The following is a 25,226-nucleotide window of genomic DNA, read 5'->3' as shown; positions in this document are numbered from 1 at the left end:
TTTAACCAACTTTTGTATGGCCAAAAATACACGACATTAGAAATGACGTAATCCGTCACAGATTGCTCGGCGCGTACGTACAGAAACCCCTGCTGACGAAGTAAATCGGACATATTGCATGGACATATTTCATATTTATGAACATATTTCATGTTCATATATGAGCATATATGTTCATATATGAGGGGAGAGTGAGATATATGAGCATATATGAACATATAGGCAACTGAAGCGCGCGCGGTGCTACGCGCGCTTACTTGTATAACAGGAAGGAAGCGGACAATGCGGTAAGTTTAAGAGTCTTTATTATCAGAGCTCAACTGTAGCACTGGAGCGCTCCGGGCTGCGCACCCGGTGTATATCCCGCGGCCACGCCTACCCCTCGGGTGTGGCCGCCGCCCACTTGGTGCGCGGAATGATGCCCTCACGCCAGTGAGCTTTCGTGTCCGCCACACGCGCCCCCCCAGAATTCCCGCGCACCTGGAGGGCCAGTTTGCGGGGCAAACGGATGACCCGGCCGAAGCGCCCTCTGGCGACCGGCGGCGTCCGGGGTGCAGGGATGCCAGCTGGGATGCCTCCGGCTGCACCCGGGATGGGTGCAGGACCGGGGGGCGGCATGCCGGCGGGCCTGGGCGGTGCCGGGGGTCCGCCCGCAGGGGCGCGCGACACGGGGACCGAGCCACCGGCGGTGGGTGGTCCACGTCGAGGTGGGCCGGCTTGAGGCGATCCACCGAGACGCGGTCGGGAGTACCGCCGATGTCCAAGGTGAAATGCTTCACCCCGGTCTCCAGCACGCGGAAAGGCCCGTCGTACGGGGTCCGCAGTGGTGTCCGGTGGGCGTCGTGCCGGACGAAGATGTACTCCGCGGTGCGAAGCTCCATGGCGACGTGCGTAGGCGGGTGCCCGTGGTGCGCCGTCGGCAACGGGGCGAACCTCCGGGCTGTCTCCTGCAGCACGGAGCGCTCCTGCGCCGCGGACCATGGTGCCGTGGGGTCGGGGAGGAACTCGCCCGGCACCCGCATCGGTTGTCCGAAGACCAACTTCACCGCGGCGATGCACGCAGGTCGTCCTTGGGCGCCGTCTGGAGGCCCAGCAGGACCCAGGGGAGCCTGTCGACCCAGCCGCCATCGCGGAGGGTGGCCCGGAGCGCAGCCTTCAACGAGCAGTGGAACCGCTCGCACAGGCCGTTGGCCTGGGGGTGGTAGGCCGTGGTCTGGTGCAGCTGGACCCCGAGACCCCGCGCCCCCCAGAGCTCCGAGGTGAACTGGGCGCCGCGGTCGGACGAGATGTCCGAGGGGGCGCCGAACCGGGCGACCCAGGTGGTGATGAACGCCTGCGCGACGTCCGCCGCCATCATCGCCGCCAAAGGCATGGCCTCCGGCCATCAGGTGGTGCGGTCCACCATTGTCAGGACATGGGTGAAACCCCGTGAGGGGGGCAGAGGTCCCACCAGGTCCACGTGTACGTGGTCGAACCTTCGTTCCGGCACCGTGAACGGGGCCAATGGGGCCTGGGTGTGCCGGTGCACCTTTGCGTGCTGGCACGCGAGGCACGTCCTGGTCGAGCCGCGGACGGCCTTCCGGAGGCCATGCCAGACAAATTTGTCGGCGACCAACCTCTGGGAGGCCTTCGTGCCCGGGTGGGACAGGCCGTGGATGGCGTTAAAAACCTGGTGCTGCCAGCCCACAGGCACGATGGGGCGAGGCCGCCCGAGGGAGACGTCGCACAAGAGGGCCGCGCCGTCGAACGGCACCTCGGTGACGCGGAGGCCCGTGACGGCGGTCCGCAAGGCCTGGACGCCGGGGTCGGCGGCCTGGTCCGCCGCCATCCGGGCATAGTCGATGCCAAGGTGGACTGCGTGGGCGACGGACCGGGAAAGGCAATCCGCCACCGGGTTGTCCTTCCCCGCGACGTGCCGGATGTCCGTTGTATATTCGGACACGGCCGAGAGGTGACGCTGCTGCTGGGCCGACCACGGCTCGGCGACCTTGACCATCGTGAAGACCAGTGCCTTGTGGTCGACGAAGGCCGTGAACGCATGGCCCTCGAGCAGATGGCGGAAGTGCCTAACCGCCAGGTGAAGCCCGAGCAACTCGCGGTCGAAGGTACTATAGCGGCGTTCGGGCGGGCGAAGCTGCCGGCTGAAGAACGCCAGCGGTTGCCAAGCACCACGCACCCATTGCTCGTGCACCGCGCCCACCGCATAGTCCGAGGCGTCGGTGGTGAGGGCGATCGGTGCATCGGGCGCCGGGTGCGCGAGCATGGTGGCGTTAGCCAAGGCGAGCTTCGCGCCCGCGAACGCCAAGTCCATCTGCTCGGTCCAGGTAACGTCACCTTTGACCGGCTTCCCCCGGAGGGCCTCGTGCAAGGGGCGCAGGAGCTGGGCGATGCGGGGCAGGAACCGATGGTACAAGTTTACCATGTCCAGGAACTCCTGGAGCCCCTTGATCGTGCGGGGGCGCGGAAACCCCTTCACCGCCTCCACCTTGGCCGGTAGGGGGACGGCGCCGTGCCTGGTGACGCGGTGCCCCAAAAAGTCGATGTCGGCGACGCCGAACCGGCACTTGGCGGGGTTCACGATGAGGCCATGCTGGCCCAGACGTTCGAAAAGCGTGCGGAGGTGGTGTAGGTGCTCTTCGCGGGACGCGCTGGTGACGAGGATGTCGTCCAGGTACACGTAGACGAAATCCAAGTCGCGCAAGACGCTGTCCATTAGTCGCTGGAACGCCTGAGCCGCATTTTACAAACTGAAGGGCATCCGAAGAAATTCGAAAAGACCGAATGGCGTGATGACCGCCGTCTTCGGGATGTCCTCCGGCCTGACGGGGACGTGATGGTATCCGCGTATGAGGTCCACCTTCGAAAAGAAGGACATGCCCGCCAACCGGGCGGAGAAGTCCTGGATGTGGGGGACGGGGTAGCAGTCGGGGGTGGTGGCGTCGTTGAGGCGCCGGTAGTCCCCGCACGGTCGCCATCCCCCGCCGGGCTTTGGCACGATGTGGAGTGGCGACGCCCAAGCACTCTCGGAGCGCCGCACGATGCCGAGCCGCTCCAGCGTAGCGAACTCCGCTTTAGCTACCACGAGCTTTGTCGGCTCGAGGCGGAGTGCCCCGGGCGTAGACCGGTGGCCCGGCGGTGGGGATGTGGTGTTCCACCCCATGCTTGATGGCTCCCGCCAAGAAGGTGGGCCGCGTAAGGGCCAGGAAGCTGGCGAGGAGGCGGGTGAAGTCGTCCGCTGCCGGAAGCGTACAAACTAACCTCGACGGGACCGAGCCGCTCAGCAAGCCGCTTGGCGAGCCGCTCGGTGAGCCGCTCAGTGAGCCGCTCAATGAGCTGCTCAGCGCGCAAGCAAGCGAGCTGAACGTTTCAGCCTGGACGAGACGTCTGTTCTTCACATCTACCAACAACCCGTGTGCACAGAGGAAGTCCGCACCGAGCAGTGCCATGGGGACACTAGCGGTTACGAACGTCCACGCGAAGCGTTGCCTTCCAAACCGCAGGGAGAGGCAGCGCTTCCCGAATGTGCGTATGGGTGTTCCGTTCGCGGCATGCAACGCGGGGCCCCGGCCCGCGGTGTGCTTGTCGGACGTAGAGGCAGGGATAACGCTCACCTGTGCCCCTGTGTCGCATAGGAAACGGCGCCCGGACAAGGTGTCCCTTATAAAAAGAAGGCTGCCGGAATGGCCGACGCTCAGGGCCGCTACCGAGCGCCGGCTTTGTAGTTTCCCGACTTGCCGAAGGAGCACGGCGGGCAACAATTCCTCGCCTTGTGGCCAAACCTGGCGTGGAATGGCACCAGGTTTGCGGCGAAGGCGGCGGCCGTGGTTTTCGCGGTGGTGGTGGGCATGGCGTGGCGGCGGCCACGCGGCGTGCATCAGCCTCGGGATCCACGAGGTGTGGTGCATCAGCATCAGGGTCAGCCTCGGGATGCGCGACGGCCGTGCCAAAACTCGCCTGCGTGGCCAAAGCCGCAAAGAACTTGTCGGCCTCGGCAGCGAGAGCTCGGTGTTCCGTCGTCACGGAACCGGCCAACGCGAGGCGTACTCGTGCCGGCAGCTGGCGTCGAAATAACGCCCGGAATAGAGCGTTCGGGGTTTCGTCACCCTTCAGCTGCAGCATATGGTCCATGCGGACCGACGGTCGCGTGTCGCCGAGCTCGGGGAGGTCCAGGAGGCGGTCGGCCCGTGCGTCCAACGTGAGGCTGAACGTGGCGAGGAGGAGACGCTTGATTGCCTCGTACCTGCCGTCCGCCGGTGGGTTCCTCAGGACCGACACAACGCAGGCGGCCGTGCCGGGCCCGAGGGAGGCGACCACATGGCAGTACATGGTCTCGTCCACCGTGATGCCTCGAAGTTGGAACTGGGCTTCTGCCTGCAGGAACCATACTTCAGCTTGCGCCTCCCAGAACTCGGGGAGTTTGATCGTAACCGCGTTGTTTGCCATTGCGATGGCGTATTCGGTCGGTCAGCGACGGCTGATCCAACGTCGGAGGGTCACCAATGAAGTGCGGTGCTACGCACGCTTACTTGTATAACAAGAAGGAAGCGGACAACGCGGTAAGTTTAAGAGTCTTTATTATCAGAGCTCAACTGTAGCACTGGAGCGCTCCGGGCTGCACGCCCGGTGTATATCCCGCGGCCACTCCTACTCCTCGGGCGTGGCCGCCGCCCACTTGGTGCGCGGAATGATGCCCTCACGCCAGTGAGCTTTCGTGTCCGCCACACAACCCTCTTATGGTGAAACTGCCAAAATCAAGACACTCTGCTCACCTTCACTCTTTCATTCCTCTTTTCTCCCGCCTCAGGAACAAACTCCCACACTCTCTTCAATCCCACTCCTCCCTCCAGGTCTTTAAAACAGCTGTTCACCACCATCTCTTATCTTCCCCCATCCAAAACCTTGATCTTTTCTACCCCCATTAATTCACCCCAGATCCACATTTTTGAAACACCGACTTCTTTCCTGGAAGTCCTAGCAGTGTCCATGTGTTGTTTTTTTTTAATCTCTCCCACCCCCCACACCCCCTCCCCTTCCCATGCCTCCTCCACCCAAGCCCTCTCCCTCCCACAGATCTCCTGATGTCCCTGCTCTCCATCTTGTCTGCAGCTCCCTTTATCATATGTTTTATGTGTCAGTTTGTCTTTTTGTGATCAATGTTAGCTCTTACACGAGCCTCGATCTTGTGTACAAAAAAAGAAAGAAAGAAAAAACTCATATAATATATAAACATATAACATATAAACATTTATGAACATATAAGCCTGGACATATTTCATGCCTCGTAGATAAGGATTGCGAAATGAAACGACGAAAATAACTTTTAAGGGGGCATTATACCATTGAAGGCAAAAAAAAAAAATTTTTTACAAATATACAAATGCATCAATTAAAATGTTTGTTTCCTAGTATTGTATATATGTACCAAGTTTGAACGTAAATGGACTTGTCATAGAGAAGATATAAGCTGTAAAGTGGTAATTCATCATTTGTATGCATCTGGTTACCATGGTAACCATGCATAATATAATGCTATGTAATGTATACCAATGTAATGTTCATATATCAAGCAACATGTACATATATAGTTTTGCATATTTTCAATCAAGACATTTTATCAAAAAGTGCATTACTGTGATTCAGTGTTGTTTTTACTGTGTTCAGTGTAATGGGGAGCATTACACTGAACACAGTAAAAACAACACTGAATCACAGTAATGCACTTTTTGATAAAATGTCTTGATTGAAAATATGCAAAACTATATATATACATGTTGCTTGATATATGAACATTACATTGGTATACATTACATAGCATTATATTATGCATGGTTACCATGGTAACCAGATGCATACAAATGATGAATTACCACTTTACAGCTTATATCTTCTCTATGACAAGTCCATTTACGTTCAAACTTGGTATATATATACAATACTAGGAAACAAACATTTTAATTGATGCATTTGTATATTTGTAAAAATAATTTTTTTTTTGCCTTCAATGGTATAATGAATGCCCCCTTAAAGAAGCCAAAAGTACTTGCAAGCGTATCTGCGTGAAAGGGGTGTGCCTCTGCACAATGAAACAGTTGAAGAACTTCCTGATCATCTCGTCAAAAAAGTTGATATGTTGCAGTCCGTGTTGTAAAAAAAAATCTGACGTGGGCACATGAAATCCCGAAGGTTCGTAGTGGGTACGTTCTATCCAAACCTTTATGCTTTTTAACACTGATAAGGAGGTCATATCGGGAGCTTGTTGATGTACAGTGTAAGTTTACAATGATGATATTAGGTGTACTGGAAAGTAATGTCGTTTTTGAAGCTGTGTCACAGCTTTAAAAATGACATTACTTTATGGTACACCTAATATTTACTATTAAACATGTTTTGGAGGATGGGGTTGGAATGGGAGCATTATTGGACATTATAAATATATATTTGATTGGTTCCAATGCCACAAGAGAAACTATACTAGATATTTGCATCTATTGGTGAAAGGAGAAGCATCAGTGGTGTGTGTGTATGTGTATGTGTATGTGTATGTGTATGTGTATGTGTATGTGTGTATTATATCTATCAATAACTGTACTTGCCCGGTAGGCCACCACTAGGATGTCAACAAGGACAGCACCCTGGAAGAGAGCCCGCTGAACCGGTGCTTCACAGATGGGAATACGAAGAGAGGGGAGGGCGAAGAAGGGAGGAGAGAGAGAGGATCACAGGAGGGGAGCAAGAAGGAATGGGGGAGAGAGAAGGGTGGGGGAAGAGAGGAGGAGCGGGAGTTGTGAGGTTGGGTGGTGGAGTGAGGAGGTGGGCATGATTGGAGAAGACGAAGAACCACCTTTAGAGGCCATTTTTCCCCAAAGAGCAGGGGTTGGCCTTTTTCGGGCACTGTGGTCCCTTTTTTGAAGCAATGTTTTATGACCGGATGCCCTTCCTGCCGCCAACCCTGTTAGTCGCCTCTTGCGACACACAGGGAATTACCAGTGAACTGGTACTCAATTTGCCGACCTCGGAAGGACGACAGGCTGAGTCAACCCCCCTGGCGTTAATTCAGCAATCGACTGGGATTCGAACCCAGGATCCTAGGATCCCAAGCCGCACCCTAACCGCTAAGTCAACACCAGGCTTGGGCATGAATGGGGGCATGATTGATTAAGGGTGTGGGAGTGCTGCTGATATAGTGGCCCTGTAGGTTAGAGCAGGAATTTGAAATTTGGCTGGGATACCGGGGATAGCTCCCCTACTCTTCACGAAGGACACTGCAAAGGTATCTTTCTTGTCCACCAACTAATTCCAGCAGATGTGACGCACAGTTTAACGTCTATCTAAGGGACGGCATGCATAGCACATTGATTAATCAGCCTCCCTGTGAAACATCAGTGTATCGCTGGGTTGGGATTCGAACCCAGGAAAGACAGCTTAAAGCGAGTGTGTCTACCTCTCGGCCATCTTGCCTGGTGTGGGGATGCATGGTGTTGATCGGCAGATAGAGGCTCAGGGTTGGCTGCCCCTTCTTCCATGTCTGACAACTCCACGAGAGGACATGCTGACTTCATCTTTGCACTTCTTCTTGGTGATGGAGTTGGTGTTGATGCTGTAAAATAAGTTGAGGATGTTGATGCTGATGGTTCATCAGCTCGAGGCCTTTCAACCTTCTGGAAGACGCCAGAGAGAATCTTCTTCACTGCTTTCTTGTTGTTTTCAGCAAGCATTGCTTTGTAGCCAATGAAAACATTTTCTAATTCTCTCTTGAACTTTTACTCATTCTAATCATTCAGTTATGATAATCGATCTTTTAATTAGATATTTAATTTAATTTTACCACCGAGAACTGCGAGCTATGGGAGCCATCGTGTCCAGCTGCTTAATTATTTTCTTTGCACTCAATGAAGTTACACTTTAGGCACATTCCTCAATCTTTTCTTCACTCAAGGTATAGCCTAATTTCAGAACAGCAGAAAAAAGTTAAATTTAATGTTTTGGTGGCAATTTCACATTTTCTTGTGTAAGTATGGAGAAGGGAGCTCAGCCTTGATTAAAACAAGACCGAACGTCTAACAGCGGCATAGCCGGGCTTGTTTGATAGTTTAGTCGAAGAGGATCGTATGACCTGGGTGGAGATTCTATTTTTACATATACAGTATACATGTAGATGTAGCATATTACATATAGCACATACATATTACGCATAGCCTACCCCTGGTAATTATATTTTTACATATTCAGTACACATAGATATAGCATATTGAAGCGCGGTGTTACCCGCGCTGCTTGTAAGCAAGGAGGAAGCGGACAAGCGGTAAGTTGTAAGAGTCTCTATTCAAGAGCTCCACTGTAACACTGGAGCGTTCCGGGCTGCGCGCCCGGTGTATATCCCGCGGCCACGCCTACCCCTCGGGTGTGACCGCCGCCCACTTGGTGCGCGGAATGATGCCCTCGCGCCAGTGAGCTTTCGTGTCCGCCACACGCGCCCCCCCAGAATTCCCGCGCACCTGGAGGGCCAGTTTGCGGGGCAAACGGAAGACCTGGCCGAAGCGCCCTCTGGCGACTGGCGGCGTCCGGGGTGCAGGGATGCCAGCTGGGATGCCTCCGGCTGCACCCGGGATGGGTGCAGGCTCGGGGGGCGGTGTGCCGGCGGGGCCGGGTGGTGCCTGGGGTGCGCCCGCCGGGGGGCGGCCCCGACGCGGGGGCCGAGCCACCAGCGGTGGGTGGTCCACGTCGAGGTGGGCCGGCTTGAGGCGGTCTATGTAGACACGGTCAGGAGTGCCGCCGATGTCCAAGGTGAAATGTTTCACCCCGGTCTCCAGCACGCGGAAAGGCCCGTCGTACGGGGGCCGCAGTGATGTCCGGTGGGCGTCGTGCTGGACGAAGACGTACTCCGCGGTGCAAAGCTCCGGGGCGACGTGCGCAGGTGGGTGCCCGTGGTGCGCCGTGGGCACCGGGGCGAACCTCTGGGCGGTCTCCTGCAGCGCGGAGCACTCCTGCGCCGCGGACCATGGTGCCGTGGAGTCGGGGAGGAACTCGCCCGGCACCCGCAGCGGTTGCCCGAAGACCAACTCCACCGCGGATGCACGCAGGTCGTCCTTGGGCGCCGTCCGGAGGCCCAGCAGCACCCAGGGGAGCCTGTTGACCCAGTTGCCGTCGCGGAGGGTCGCCCGGAGCGCGGCCTTCAACGAGCGGTGGAACCGCTCGCACAGGCCGTTAGCCTGGGGGTGGTAGGCAGTGGTGCGGTGCAGCTGGACCCCGAGCCCCCGCGCGACTGCCCCCCAGAGCTCCGAGGTGAACTGGGGGCCGCGGTCGGACGAGATGTCCGAGGGGGCGCCAAACCGGGCGACCCAGATGGCGATGAACGCCTGCACGACGTCCGCCGCTGTCGTTGACGCCAAAGGCACGGCCTCCGGCCACCGGGTGGTGCGGTCCATCATGGTCAGGACGTGGGTGAAACCCCGCGAGGGGGGCAGAGGTCCCACCAGGTCCACGTGAACGTGGTCAAACCGCCGTTCCGGCACCGCAAACGGGGCCAATGGGGCCTGGGTGTGTCGGTGCACCTTCGCGCGCTGGCACGCGAGGCACGTCCTGGCCCAGCCGCGGACAGCCTTCCGGAGGCCATGCCAGACAAACTTGTCGGCGATCAACCTCTGGGAGGCCCCCGTGGCCGGGTGGGACAGGCCGTGGATGGCGTCGAAAATCTGGCGCTGCCAGCCCGTGGGCACGATGGGGCGAGGCCGCCCGAGGGAGATGTCGCACCAGAGGGCCGTGCCCGCGCCATTGAACGGCACCTCGGTGATGCGGAGGCCCGTAACAGCGGTCCGCAAGGCCTGGACGTCGGGGTCAGCGGCCTGGTCCACCGCCATCCAGGCATAGTCGATGCCGAGGTGGACCGCGTGGGCAACAGACCGGGAAAGGCAATCCGCCACTGGGTTGTCCTTCCCCGCGACGTGCTGGATGTCCGTTGTGTATTCGGACACGGCCGAGAGGTGACGCTGCTGCTGGGCTGACCACGGCTCGGCGACCTTGCCCATCGCGAACACCAGTGGCTTGTGGTCGACGAAGGCCGTGAACGCACAGCCCTCGAGCAGATGGTGGAAGTGCCTGACCGCCAGGTGGAGCCTGAGCAACTCGCGGTCGAAGGTACTGTACCAGCGTTCGGGCGGGCGAAGCTGCCGGCTGAAGAACGCCAGCGGTTGCCAAGCTCCACGCACCCATTGCTCGTGCACCACGTCCACCGCGTAGTCCGAGGTGTCGGTGGTGAGGGCGATCGGTGCATCGGGCGCCGGGTGCGCGAGCATGGTGGCGTTAGCCAAGGCGAGCTTCGCGCCCACGAACGCCGCGTCCATCTGCTCGGTCCAGGTGACGTCACCTTTGCCTGGCTTCCCTCGGAGGGCCTCGTGCAGGGGGCGCAGGAGCTGGGCGATGCGGGGCAGGAACCGATGGTAAAAGTTTACCATGCCCAGGAACTCCTGGAGCCCCCTGATCGTGCGGGGGTGCAGAAACCCCTTCACCGCCTCCACCTTGGCTGGTAGGGGGACGGCCCCGTGCCTGGTGACGCGGTGCCCCAAAAAGTCGATTTCAGGGACACCGAACCGGCACTTGGCGGGGTTCACGATCAGGCCGTGCTGGCCCAGACATTCGAAGAGCGTGCGGAGATGGTGTAGGTGCTCTTCGCGGGACGCGCTTGCGACGAGGATATCATCCAGATAGACGTAGACGAAATCCAAGTCGCGCAAGACGCTGTCCATGAGGCGCTGGAACGCCTGAGCCGCATTCTTCAAACCGAAGGGCATCCGAAGAAATTCGAAAAGACCGAACGGCGTGATGACAGCCGGCTTCGGGGTGTCCTCCGGCCTGACGGGGACCTGGTGGTAACCGCGTATGAGGTCCACCTTCGAGAAGAAGGACATATTGGCCAAGCGGGTGGAAAAGTCCTGAATATGGGGGACGGGGTAGCGGTCGTGGGTGGTGGCGTCGTTGAGACGGCGGTAGTCCCCGCATGGTCGCCATCCCCCGCCGGGCTTGGGCACGATGTGGAGCGGCGACGCCCAAGCACTCTCGGAGCGCCGCACGATGCCGAGCCGCTCCAGCGTAGTGAACTCCGCTTTAGCAACCGCGAGCTTCGTCAGCTCGAGGTGGCGTGCCCGGGCGTAGACCGGTGGCCCGGCGGTGGGGATGCGATGTTCCACCCCGTGCTTGACGGTCCCCGCCAAGAAGGTGGGCCTCGTGAGGGCTGGGAAACGGGCGAGGAGGCGGGTGAATTTGTCTGCTGCCGGAAGCGTGCAGATGAACCTGGCCGGAACCGAACCGCTCAGCAGGCCGCTCGGTGAGCCGCTCGATGAGCCGCTCCGTGAGCTGCTCCACGAGGCGGGCAGCACGCACGCGAGCGAGCTGAACATCTCAGCCTGGACAAGCCTTCTGTGCTTTACGTCCACCAAGAGGCCATTGGCACAAAGGAAGTCCGCGCCAAGCAGTGCCATAGGCACGTCGGCAGTCACGTACGACCATCGGAAAACCTGCCCTCCGAACCGCAGAGAAAGGCAGCGTTTTCCATTTGTGCGAATGGGCGTACCGTTGGCAGCAAGCAGAGCGGGACCCCGGGCCGCGGTCTGCTTGTCGGACGTACCGGCGGGAACGACACTCACCTGCGCTCCCGTGTCGCACACGTAACGGCGCCCAGATAAGGTGTCCGTTATGTACAGGAGGCTGTTTAATCGGCCGGCGCTCAGTGCCACTACCGAGGGCCGGCCCGGGCATTTCCCGACCTGCCGAATGAGCACGGCGGGCGACATTGCCGGGCTTCGTGGCCGAACCTAGCGTGGAAATGGCACCAGGTTTGCGGCGAAGCCGGAGGCCACGGTGGTGGTGGGCGGGGCATGGCGGCCGCCACGAGGCGCCCCTCGGAGCAGGGGTGGGCACCCGCAGGAGGTTCAGCGGCGACGCGGTGCGTCGCGTAGTAGGGGTGAGCACCCGCAGCAGTTTCGGGCTCGGGAGCCGCTACGACCGCACCGAAACTCGCCTGCATGTCCAAAACCGCGTAGAACTTGTCGGCCTCGGCCGCGAGCGCTCGGGGTTCCATTGTCGCAGAACCGGCCAACGCGAGGCGTACTCGTGCTGGCAGCTGGCATCGAAACAACGCCCGGAATAGAGCGCTCGGGGTTTCGTCGCCCATGAGCGACAGCATATGGTCCATTCGGACCGACGGTCGTGTGTGACCGAGCTCGGGGAGGTCCAAGAGGCGATCGGCCCATGCGTCCACCATGGGGCCAAACGTGGCGAGGAGGAGACGCTTCATCGCCTCGTACCTGTCGTCAGCCGGTGGGTTCCTCAGGACCGACACGACGCGGGCGGCCATGCCGGCCCCAAGGGAGGCGACGACGTGGCAGTAGCGTGTCTCGTCCGCCGTGATGCCTCGAAGCCTGAACTGGGCTTCGGCCTGCAGGAACCAGATCTCCGCCTGAGCTTCCCAGAACTCGGGGAGCTTTATCGCTACCGCGTTGGTTGCCATGGCTGTGGCGGGTTCGGGTGGTCAGTGACGGCTGACCAGAACGTCGAGGTCACCAATGAAGCGCGGTGTTACGCGCGCTGCTTGTAAGCAAGGAGGAAGCAGCCAATGCGGTAAGTTGTAAGAGTCTTTATTTCAAGAGCTCCACTGTAACACTGGAGCGTTCCGGGCTGCGCTCCCGGTGTATATCCCGCGGCCACGCCTACCCCTCGGGCGTGGCCGCCGCCCACTTGGTGTGCGGAATGATGCCCTCGCGCCAGTGAGCTTTCGTGTCCGCCACAATATTACATATAGCATATTAGATATTGCACATAACCTACCCATGGTAATTCTATTTTTACATACTGTTTTTACATATATATATATTAGTATCTGTAATTGGCGCTCCAACCTAATGAGCGAACGTCATGGCGTCATCGCCACGCATGTCCGCATTGCCTGCCAAGCTCCGGAGGAGCCATCTAGCAGCGCGTCATTAAGGATGTTATATTCAGATGCTGTCACAAGTGCATGCAAAACTCACAGTTACCGACCTGGTTTCGCCCTTGTTGGGGCTTTATCAGGGCAACGCAGTGAGCCTTCCATACACTTGTGACTGAAAACCTTTCGGTTATATATCAGTCATTATACGAATTCATACCCTCAGTCGAGAACCACCAGTAAGGTGTCCCATACAGCTATGGCTGCACCTTACTGGAGCGATAAGCATCGCTGATAAGCACCAATAAGCACAGGCGGCGCTTATCGCTCCCAGTAAGGTGCAGCAATAGCTGTATGGGACACCTTACTGGTGGTTCTCGACTGAGGGTATGAATTCGTATAATGACTGATATATATATATATATATATATATATATATATATATATATAATATATATATATAATATATATATATATATATATATTGTTATGGATATGAGAATTATGTTTTTTTATTGTCGTTGTAAAATATCACCCTCCTTCCTCCATTTGGTGTGTAAAGGTCAAAGGTCGTGCCCGTAGTTATTCCATATACAATCACGTAGCAAATCATAGATTTCCTCCTTGTTCAGTAGTTATCTCCTTATTATGTGTATTAGATTAAGGCTTTGTCTTCCATTAATTAACACTCCATTGCACTGAATTCAAATAAGGTAGATTCCCTTCACTTTCCCCCTTTGTCATCAATTGCCAAACTGCATTTTCTGCAATCCGCTGCTGCTTTGGGGTTGTGGTTTTCACCGCAAAACTCCATTGCGCACGAGGTCATCTCGGAGCAGAAGGTGGGAGGAGTCAGCCCAGCGCCAGGAACAAGGCGTGGCCTTGCAAACGCCTCCTCTAGGGGAGGGATCGGTGAGCCCTCACGACCAATCAAGGCCGAGGAGAGCTCACCGATGGGCGTGTCGTGGAGGCCGGAGGCTTGATCGCCCCAGGGCAATAAAAAGCGCACGCGGAAGCCTTTGAGAGAGAGAGAGAACCCGTCACGCAACGCCCCCACATCAGATGCGGCAGAGACAGCAGCTTGAACCAACGGAGCTTTGAAACCACCGCAGGTTTTGACCACGGCAGCTTTGAGCGGTGACGGCAGTTGCAGCCTCGAAGCAACGTCACCGTACGAGAGACGGTTGAGGAGAGCCGGCGGCTGCCCAACTCGAGCCGCGATCATCCCAACCACCCGGATCCTTCCCGCCATTCGTTCCTGCCATCATCCCCCGTGTAAGTCTGATTGTTCGTCCGTCTTCTGTGTTGTCCTGGGGTTTAAGTAAGACTGTTTATAGGTAAGCTAGTATTTGCACTGTGTCTCTTCTTCTTCTGTATTTTATTTTATTATCTTTCCTCCTCCTTGGTTACTTTTCATCGTGTACATAATAGGTAGAAATAAATCATATTCGTATTTCCTACTGCTGTCTTCCTCTTCTTCACATCCGTCATCTTTGTCTTTTCCCCACTGAAAACCTGTGGCACGATTTGGCCAACGTTCAAGGATCGGGTCTAGTTTCTGTTAATAGTTCGTGCCACGGTTGCTAAAACCGCTCGGCAATTAACATCTGTCCGCGGTACGAACGGGGCTGTGCACCTGCCTTTCCGGAGGTAGCTGGACAGCATCAGGGACCACATCGGTCAGTTATAGAAGAGGGGATTGATCCCCCCTCTAAGGGGAACAGAGGCCGACGTTGGGTTCCGTAACAATATATATATATATATTATATATATATATATATATATATATATATATATATATACGGTTTTGAGACTTGTCCAGTAAACTCAATAAAGGTTAAAGGTTAAAGGTTAAAGGTTTCCCCCCCCCCCCCCCCCCCCCCATAGATAGTCACACGTGCAACATGTAGCCTCATTTGTAGCATAGTTATGTCTTAGTATATGTGAGAGTAGGCCCCCTCCAGTGTTAATCCTGCGTTGTGTAAAGACAGGAGGATAGGCCCTACTTCTAGAAACCATTCCACGTCCATAGGCTCGATCCATTGCGGCTAAAAAGCCCTGGTTGTGTTGGGCGCGAGTTAACACGAGGTGGGCCTCGGAAGGTGGAGGAGGGTTGAGGTCGGTGCAGCAGCAGTGGGGACGGTAAGCATGAGCTACCAATCAGGGCTCACAGCGTGTGGCTGCAGCACTGCGTCACAGGGCGTGGTTGGAACATCAATCGGGCTAAGAGGGTTGGCAATAAAACCGATTGCGCGAAGCCCCCCACCTCAGTTATGAGAAGGGAGAGGCGCTTGAACGAGTTCTGAGAAGGGAGAGGCACTTGAAAGTTATGAGAAGGGAGAGGCGTTTGAACGAGTTCTGAGAAGGGAGAGGCGCTTGAAAGTTATGAGAAGGGAGAGGCGCTTGAACGAGTTCTGAGAAGGGAGAGGCGCTTGAAAGTTATGAGAAGGGAGAGGCGCTTGAACGAGTTCTGAGAAGGGAGAGGCGCTTGAACAGGACTTGCAGAGGATAAGCGCGTTGTTAAGGACTTGAGGAGAGAACTCGCAGTATACTATTGTTGAACTTGACCCTCGCAAGGAACGCGCGCGCCAGGGAAAGAAGCAGAGGAGTTGGTCGTGAATATACGTGGGCGCAGCCAGGTGCGTTTGTAGCGAACAGCGCATTTTTGGCCAAGCGAGTGAACGCGGCTGAACAACCGCCAGCCGCGCTAAGTCCGCCCTCTATCGTTCGCCCCGAGATTACCCGTTTGTTCGAGCGACATGATACGAGTTCCTGCCTTCGCCTACCTCCATCATCGCAGAACGTGCGGTGACCAAGGAGAGCCGGACGGGGCTGTTCCTGGACGACCAAGCCGGCGTGTTTGGCCTGAACATCATCCTGCCCATCTGCAAACCCTGTGTGAGTGTGTCAGTCGGGCCCGTTGTCCTTGGGTATTAGTCAGGTTCACTATGTCAATAAATTATATTTCGTTCAAAATCATGGTAGATTAGCAAACCTATACATTTTTGAAAGGTTATAGCATAAGGAAACTAAAAATCAATGTTTACATTTGGAGAGATACCTGTATGGCGGCCATTTTGGATTTTCAAAATGGCCACTGTAAAATACATATTTTGTTCTATTTCTGCCTCTAATTACCCTAAAAACTTTAAAAAATATACTAAACCTATATTTTCAGGGACAAGGAATCCAATGAAAGTATCAAATTAGTGCTATGGGGAATGGTAAGACACGAATCAAAGGTTTTGAATTGCAAAATACTGTCTTTATATTCGCGATAAGTTGCATAATCAAATACATGTTATCATTTTGTACAGGCAGTTAATAACATCAAAATGTGTCACAATAATTCATATCACCAAACATACACAGGCAGTCAGCAAAATCATATATACACATGCAGTCAGTATAACTTCACATCTACACAGGCAGTCAATGACAAAATATACACAGGCAGTCAATGGCATCAAACATACACGATTACAGAATATGCCATTTAGAGTTCGTCATCACTGTCCTGTGTGTCGTATCCGACAATATAGTCCGCATCGTTTTCACAGTCCGTTCCACACAAGCAAAGGTCGGTCAAATTGATTGGCAAATCGAATTGGTCGAATGGTCGATCGAATCGAATTCGATGAATCGAATCGAATCGATCGAATTGGTCGAATGGTCGAATGGTCGATCGAAACGATTGGCGAATGGTCGAATGGTCGAATTGGTCGAATGGAATTGGTCGATTGGTCGAATTGGTCGAATCGAATTGGTCGGAATTGGCAAATGTAAACATTGATTTTCAGATTTTCCATGTAATAACGTTTCCAAAAATGTATAGGTTTGCTAATCTACCATGATTTTGAACGAAAAAATAGTGAACCTGACTATATTAAGAATAAGACTGTCTAAGCTGCTCTGTGTCTCTTCATCCTGTACTGTATATACGTCCCATAATAATTAAATCGATCTGTTCTTTCTTTCTTCCTTATTCGATCGTCTTTGTGATTTCTCCATTGACTAAACGTGGCATGAGTAAAACCGCTTGAATCGGGGTCCATTAATTATAACTGTGCGGATCACGTGTATGCAAACCGCTCGGCGTATTACCATCACACGTGGTTTGTGCGAGGCTTATTTCCTCGCTTCCAGGGCAGCGCTAGTACTTAGGTACGAGCGAATTTGGTCCCGAAACCCTATTTGGCGCTGTCAAATAGGTCTCGGGTCGCGTCAGGTCAGTAAAGACAAGGGGATTAATCCCCCCTTGATAAGGGGAGAAGGCCAGCGGCAGATCCATAACAATATATATACATTATATATTATATATTATGTATTATATATTATATATTATATATTGTAATATTATATATTATATATTATGTATTAAATATGCAAATAATGCTAAAGAAGTGTGATTTCACAAAAGTTTTCTTTGATTGTCCACATTTAATTTTGTTTAGCTGTGATGCAAAAATCTGATGCACCTACTACCCTACCCTTCATCTGCACATTGTCTTATCTCGTCCCAGCTGTGTGTGTACTGCCGTGCCTGAATGGCGGACGCTGTTCAGCACCATATCACTGCACGTGTCCACGAGGTTGGCATGGAGCTCGCTGCCAGCAGGGTATGTGCACACAATTCGCCAATAGGCTTTTTGATGTCATTTCAGTAGTAACCAACATAGAATAATTACATCGACATTGACTCTTAATATTCAAACATAGGATTATGTTGTGAGGGTTTTGCAAGTATAGTACAGTATAGGATTAATGACATCATAAATAATAAAAAGTGGATGGTAGAGCTTGTTAAAGCAGTGGGTGAGTAGTGGTTATATAGATTTTCTGAGTGAATTGACACAATGATTTTGTATGGATAATATCGACATAGATTTTACTTTATAAAATCTATTTTTTTAGTTATAGCATACTTTTCTCATCATGGTATGTATTGTTTTTTATCTGTAAGTTACCATTAGATGACTGAAAATCAATACCCAACGAGATGGTATTCATAGAATACTTACCCCGCACAGTCAACTTGGTGTGAGCCAACTCTCCTGTTTTTTTTAAGGGTTTCCAATTTGATCCAATATGGCTGCCAGACCACGTGAGCGATGACATCACAAATTTACATCTTCTAATATAATTGTTGCGTAGATCACGCTCAAGAAATTTCAAACTGATCAGACTAAGCGTTGTCCCTGTCGAATTATGACGTCACAATTATGGCACCAATGACGTCATCGTTAACAACACCGATTCCCCATGCGGAGTTCTTTACAATGAGCCATGTTTCAATTTTTTCCATGGAGCAGTTTCGGAGATATGGAGGTGCAACGTTTTTCGTTTTTTTCTGAAATGGCGCCTATATAACATGATCTATGACGTCATAATTATAATTTTAAATTTTTTTACAGAAGGAGGTTCTCCTATGTTGAAAATTTCATGTCCATCGGACCAACCGTTTCAGAGAAAAAAAAACATTCATACTGACCAGATGAAGCATTGTACTTGTCTAATTTTGACGTCATAATGAAGGCACTGATGACATCGTCATGGACATATCTTATTCCCCATGTTGATTTCAATTTTTTCATGGAGTGATTTCGGAGATGTATCGGTGCAACGGTTTCCAAGATGGCGTCCGTACCACGTGACCTATCACATCATAATTATGAATAAAACTATTTTACAGGCAGAGGCGTTCCTATCGTGAAAATTTCATGTCATTCGGACCAACAGTTGATGAGAAAATGATTTTTTAAAACGCAGACACGTATGCCACACGTACGCAAACAAATGCCTCACCCTGCTTTTCACTTTGCGAACACAGAGTAAAAAGAGCGAATTTGAGAATCGATATGAGAAATGGGATTGAATGTGCCTCGGCATTATTATATGTGAAGAAGATGATGAAGGAGGAAGAGTTTGTTTTTGTTGTTTCAATGTGTGAATGTGTGATTGAGTATGATTGTTTTGAGTACGATTTAATTTATGAATGAGTATGATTTGTTTGATTTGGATTCGTGGAGATTCGTGGAGATTTGGAATCAACGTGGTGGATAAAACATATTTGTAGGGAGAGGGATAAGTGGTTATGTTTACTTCCTGAGAGTGGTTTCATTGAAATCCGATCTCAAGTTAACAAAGAAGGATTCCTGGGAGATCCTGCTCTACGTGCAGCGATAACCAACCCTTTGCCGCGGCATAGCGCAGTGTTGCGGCATAGCGCCAACATTTGTAAAAAAAAACAACTAATGTTGGCTTTTGCAGTTTTGACAGGCGTGTCCCATGTACCCATAAAAAATATATACATATATATATATAAATAAATATTTTTTGGGGAATCAGAAACACTCCCGGGAGTTGCCCGAATCCACCGTAGTTGGATTTATTGAAATCCGTTAATCCATTCTCAAGTTATAACACGACAAACAAACAAACAAACAGAGAGACACGCTCCTTTTATAATATACTAGCTGAATGCACCCGGCTTTGCCCGGGTTCTTTTTGTATGAATTTAATCTTCTGTACATAGGGTCTTACGACTATGATTCAGCTTTCACTCGCAGCCGTAGAAGATTGACTACTATAATTCAGCTCAGCTTTTAATTGCGAAATGGGCCCAGCCCGGCCAAAGTGGCATCGACCGGCCCCGCCACCGAGCCTATAACCTTCCCAGGGCCCGTCCCGACATTTTTGGTTCTTTTTGAATGAATTTACTACTATAATTCAGCTTTTACACGCAGCCATAGAAAATTGACTACTATAATTCAGCTCAGCTTTTAATTGCGAAATGGGCCCAGCCCGGCCAAAGCAGCCTCTACCGGCCTCACCACCTAGCCTATAACCTTCCCAGGGCCCGTCCCGACATTTTTGGTTGTTTTTGAATGAATTTACGACTATAATTCAGCTTTTACGCACGGCCATAGAAAATTGACTACTATAATTCAGCTCAGCTTTTAATTGCGAAATGGGCCCAGCCCGGCCGAGGTTGCCCTCCTCCGGGCTCGCCACCTCACCTATAACCTTCCCGGGACCCGTCCCGACATTTTTAGTGTTTTTTGAATGAATCTACGACTATAATTCAGCTTTTACTCGCGGCCATAGAAGATTGACTACTATAATTCAGCTCACCTTTTAATTGCGAAATGGTCCCAGCCCGGCCGAGGTGGGCCTCGACTGGCCTCGCCACCTAGCCTAAAACCGTCCCGGGGCCCGTGCCGACATTTTTTGTATTAGAGGTTTCCTCATATCTTTCACCGTTCAGGAGATTAGCATGCGCAGACAAACAAACAAACAAAAACTTATACATACATACATACATACATACATACATACATACATACATATATATATATATATATATACATACATATATATTGTTACAGACACGACTTTGATGTTAAGGTGGGCCGAGCGGAATGGCCGTCGTGTCCGCACAAATTACCCGACTATACTCGACGTTGACGAAGTCGCGCTACGCTGGCTCAATAAGAAAAAGAAGACACCCGGCTGGGTTATAATGACACAATACGACACCAGGGGTTCAGTTCTCAAGACCTCCGGAGGAGGTTATATTAAGGCGGAAGGTTAGATTACAACTACAAGAGGGGCAGCATAGAAAGACAGGCACTTAGACACACTCTTATATTAACCCTAGACAGACGACAGATAAACGGGACAACGCTGACTCACACGGGGTTTGATGGCTAGGAAAGGCAGATAGCGATGGCTCAAGGTGCACTCTTGGCTCAAAGCAGGGTACACGGTTCGGTCCAGAGATGCGGGGAGGTCTCGTCGCAGCGCTCAGAGGTGACGTTCTTTCTCAGGCCTCTCCAAACTCAGGCGCATCTGTTTCAGCGCTCGCAGGTCCGTCTTTCTCCAGCTGGGGGCGAATCTGACGTCACATCCGGCGCGTGGCCGCGTATATCCGGCGGGGAGTGACACGCCCTCGGCTCGTTAGCTCCGCCTCGTGGAATCGGCACGTTGCTTCTCATTGGGTGCGTGCGGGGGGGGTTACTGGCTCCGCCCCCGACGAGGAGCTGACAGCCAGCCCCTTCGGGGTAACCCCGTGGAGCGCATGGTCTGGAGCTAATCGAGCCGGTGTGAGGACGCATCCTCCCCCGCTCCGCCGCCATCCCCTCTGTTGTTGTTGTAATTGTTGTTGTAGTTGTTGTTATTGTTGTTGTTTGGGGAAGAAGATGGGAGGAGGTATGGGAAAGGTCCTAAACTCACTACTGATGCCATATAATCACATTCTGGTGCAACGAAGAGTCATAATTAATGGAAACGAGGCCTTAACTGACATAGATTAAGAATAACTAGGAAGATGTCCGAAAGTTGGCTACGTGTGGTGCGGTGGACCTGGGCACGACATTTAATGGGGGAATAAGGGGAAGGTCGGCTCTACTGATTGTTATTTACATGCAATGGGACTAGGGAATGGGGGATTGGGGAAAGTTGGGGAGTATTGGAGAAAATAGGGGAATATTTACAAGCGGATATGGAGGCCAAATTCCATATTCGCAACATTGCACCCTTCTCTACCCTCGGGGCGTCCCGACCCGATAAATTTTTACCTACTTTAGTGTGGCACGCAATGTAGTTCCCTCTACTATTAACTCTACCCTGAGTGCGACAGTTTTACAGATATTCACAAATGAGTAAATATGTCCCCCTGCGACGTTGCACCCTTCTCCTCACAGAAACACACCCACAGGATAACCGAATCCGGAAAGAATTCGCAAACTACACATACAGCCGGTAGGGAGCATTATTTACAAGATTACGCTGATATCTACACTACGATCCAGGACCTGTCTTTGGAGGAACACATGCAGATGTTATGCATAGAGAGAGCGCGCTTGCCAACATCGATACACCAACCCACGAGTGCTCTGTGGCCGACGGCCTTTAATAACGTGCAGAGCACCCTTCCCGAGCATCAACAGCACCACCCCACCACCAATCGGTGCAGTCACCATTGTTCATTGGAATAAAAATAAATTCGACAACCCCTAACCCTGCAGGTGTCTCTTGCTCTTCTTGTGGTGCACTTGGTGTTAGTTAACAGTGGTTCACCTTTATGGCATAGGTGCCACGTTGACCCATAGGTCCATCCCCGGGTGGTGCTTGGCCGCAAACGAACTGCGGTCCATTGTGGGTGGCCACAAACATTGCGGTCCATATGGTGTATCGATCCCGGCAGCAAACAGCGAAAGTGCAGGCCCACAACTGCGCAGCCAGCACCTCTCTTTCCTCTCTCTCTACCCCAAAGCCAGATCCTCGGAGGTGGGAGACAAAAGAAGCAGACAAGTGAGTAAGGTGGTAAGGGCGCAAAAGTGCACGCAATATAAGGTAATGCACACTGGGGGCACATGGGAACCAGGTGAGACAGGTACGTTCCTATCGTACGCCCCCCCCCCCCACCAGGTAACCTACATGGCCCCTCCCTTACCCCTTACTGTATCCACACAACACAACACTACCCATAAACATCTACTTTACAAATCAACAAACATCCCTACTGTCTTCCCCGTTCCTCCCATATACCAAATTCGTCTTCTCTCCCTCCTAACCAATCAAATTTGCCATTTTCAACTCTCATCAAAATTTGCCATTTTCAACTCAACATCAAAATTTGCCATTACCAATTCATCATCAGTCCCTCCTAGGGAGGGAGAGATGGAATCACCCCAATGTCTCATCCACGTCGTGATGCGTCTCACAAATCCTCACAGCAATTCTCATTTCTGCAACACAACCAAAGAAAACACAGGTGTGGAGTCATCATCATCACCACAGGTAAGTGGCTGCGTATGGTGCGACAGGTTCATCAATCCTAACTATTTCCTAAATGACTTTAACAACTTTACACTACCCGGGGTCTTTCTCCGGCCAAACCATTGGCCCTCTTACTCTATGGGTTCTAAAAACCAATTCCCATTGGCCAACCTGTGGTGCTTTTCAATTTGGGGTCTCACTCCCCCGATTCATCTCCCGGTGCCCTCGCACAATTTCTGGGCTGCGGCGTGTACCTCTCCCAGTGGGTCTACCCACCTGCACACCTCCACCACTGCAGTTGCCTCCGAGCTTACCTGCTCCTCACCCTAACCTAACTACCTGGGGAAGGCCCTCTGGCTCTCTCCCCACTCCGTGCCCTCTCTGGCACTGGGCTGCCCGATCCACACCCGGGATCCTCAGGCACCCACTCACAACTACCGGCTCCCAGAGCCCACCTGCGGCCTCACCTGGCCGACATCCTCACAGTGGTGGAGTGCCCAACCAACTACACACACTAACAGGCTACACGCCCAGCCATTTCCACAACACTAATGCACCCATTCACAACACCATTCTGCAACCGCACCACAAATGCCAATATCCAACCACAATTTACCTGCACCCTCTACCTAACACTTACACTACCCGCCCCGGGTACTCGTGAAAGGGGTCCACTCTTCCCCATCCACACCTTCGCACCATGCACACCACTCCGTACCACTTACTCCAACTCTCTCCACACCCCTGTACTTGCACACCTGTGCTCTCACACCTGGTGCCACCTGCACCCTTCTCTCCCCAAGCGCATTCGCGCTGATCCACACACTCATTACTCATACACTGCTCCACACACCTGTCCAGTTGCACACCTGTGCAATCACACCTGTTCAATTCTCACACACACAGCATCATCTCAGCTAACTACTCCCTTCTGAAACTTGCGCTTCCCAGTCGTCCCTTTAAACTATTGCGCTCCCTCGTCATTATCATCCATACTAATCTACCTGCGTCCCCACTACAGGTATCAGTCACTAACTAAACTTAACGTCACCTAAGGTCATCTTCTCTAGATCCCTATCAATATAACCTAACCCACCCGGGCTAGTTTTCACTGCCATACACCCCATAAGCTATTGCTCCTTTGCCCCCCCATGGGAAGGGTGGCAGGGATGCCATCCCACCACATCGGGGGTCTCTCACTACCAATTTTGCACATCAAATTTCAACAAATCAAAAATTTGCCAATCCCTACCCATCATCTGCCAATCACTACTGCCAATCCCTTGCCAATCATCAAATTTTGTTTTTCTCTAATTTTTGGGTCCAAAACACTAACCTCATCACCCAGTCGACTCACTAATACCTCTCGGTGCGCCAATTCCTGTCCAAAGCCCGGCTTCGTAAAGCCAAGCCATGAATGCTGGTTGTTCTGTGCCAGCGGCTGGGTGCGTCCCGCATTCGGTGCAGGGAAGGAGGTTTACCCGGGCCGAGATCCCACGCACCATCTCGGCACGGAGCCATCCAATGCCCCGATCTCGACCTGCCGGCGCGTCTCAACAAAACGTGGTCGCCATGACGACCCTTCCTATCCAGCTGCCCGCTCCACCTAGTGGAGCACGGACGCGGCCGTTCAAAGCGAGGCCCGGCACGCACCGAGGGCCCGCTTCGGCTAAAAGTCGACCTAACCTCTAACCTGGTTACCGTCGATGCTTCACCTGCATGCTTACACCCCGCAGCCCGTTCCTTGCTCACACATCCAGCTGTGCCCATGCTCCTCGTACCCTTCCTTACACACCCAGGTACCCTCATTCCACTCACAGCCTTGGTCACACACCTGACCACCGAACACTTTGGCACACATTCGTTGGTCGCACACCTCACCAATACACCGCTTCGCACCCCCTCCTCGGTCACCTCCTCTGTGACAATCACAGGTGTGCCCTCATTCGCACACCCAACCACGTGCCTCACCACCAATTCCAGCGTGCATTCCCACTCACGCTCTACCATTCCAGGTGTGCATCCTTCCATCCCAGGTGTACATCCTCGCTCACCTGTCACAACTAACTCACGCTCCATGTCACTCTCACTACTTTCACCTCCATTCCTGACAGCGCACTCACCCTTACTCTTGACAGCGCACTCTTTCCTCATGCACCTGTCCGTCACACACCTTTCTCGCGCACACTCTCCCGTTACACCCTCTGTAACACTCACCACAGGTGGACACTCTTCCTTACTTCTGACAGCGCACTCTTTCCCCATGCACCTGTCCGTCACACACCTTTCTCGCGCACACTCTCCCGTTACACCCTCTGTAACACTCACCACAGGTGGACACTCTTCCTTACTTCTGACAGCGCACTCTTTCCCCATGCACCTGTCCGTCACACACCTTTCTCGCGCACACTCTCCAGTTACACCCTCTGTAACACTCACCACAGGTGTGCATTCTTCCTTGCCTTTGACAGCGCACTCTTTCCCCATGCACCTGTCCGTCACACACCTTCCTCGCGCACACTCT

At 52.9% G+C, this 25,226-nt stretch overlaps 1 protein-coding gene across 3 annotated transcripts in view; it reads left to right on the top strand.

The window, feature by feature from the left end:
- Window positions 1–25,226, top strand: part of SVEP1 (sushi, von Willebrand factor type A, EGF and pentraxin domain containing 1) — a 159,184-nt gene that overhangs the window by 106,757 nt on the left and 27,201 nt on the right. For all 3 annotated transcript variants that reach the window (XM_068124490.2, XM_078781927.1, XM_068124500.2), the window contains one exon: window positions 17,443–17,538. In XM_068124490.2, the coding sequence (XP_067980591.2) occupies window positions 17,443–17,538 (96 nt within the window). The remainder of the gene's footprint in view (window positions 1–17,442; window positions 17,539–25,226) is intronic.

The sequence above is a fragment of the Myxine glutinosa genome, chromosome 1 (genome assembly GCF_964187855.1).
Source record: "Myxine glutinosa chromosome 1, kmMyxGlut1.1, whole genome shotgun sequence".
NCBI classification, from domain to species: Eukaryota; Metazoa; Chordata; class Myxini; order Myxiniformes; family Myxinidae; genus Myxine; species Myxine glutinosa.
This window is presented reverse-complemented; position numbering and strand designations above follow the sequence as displayed.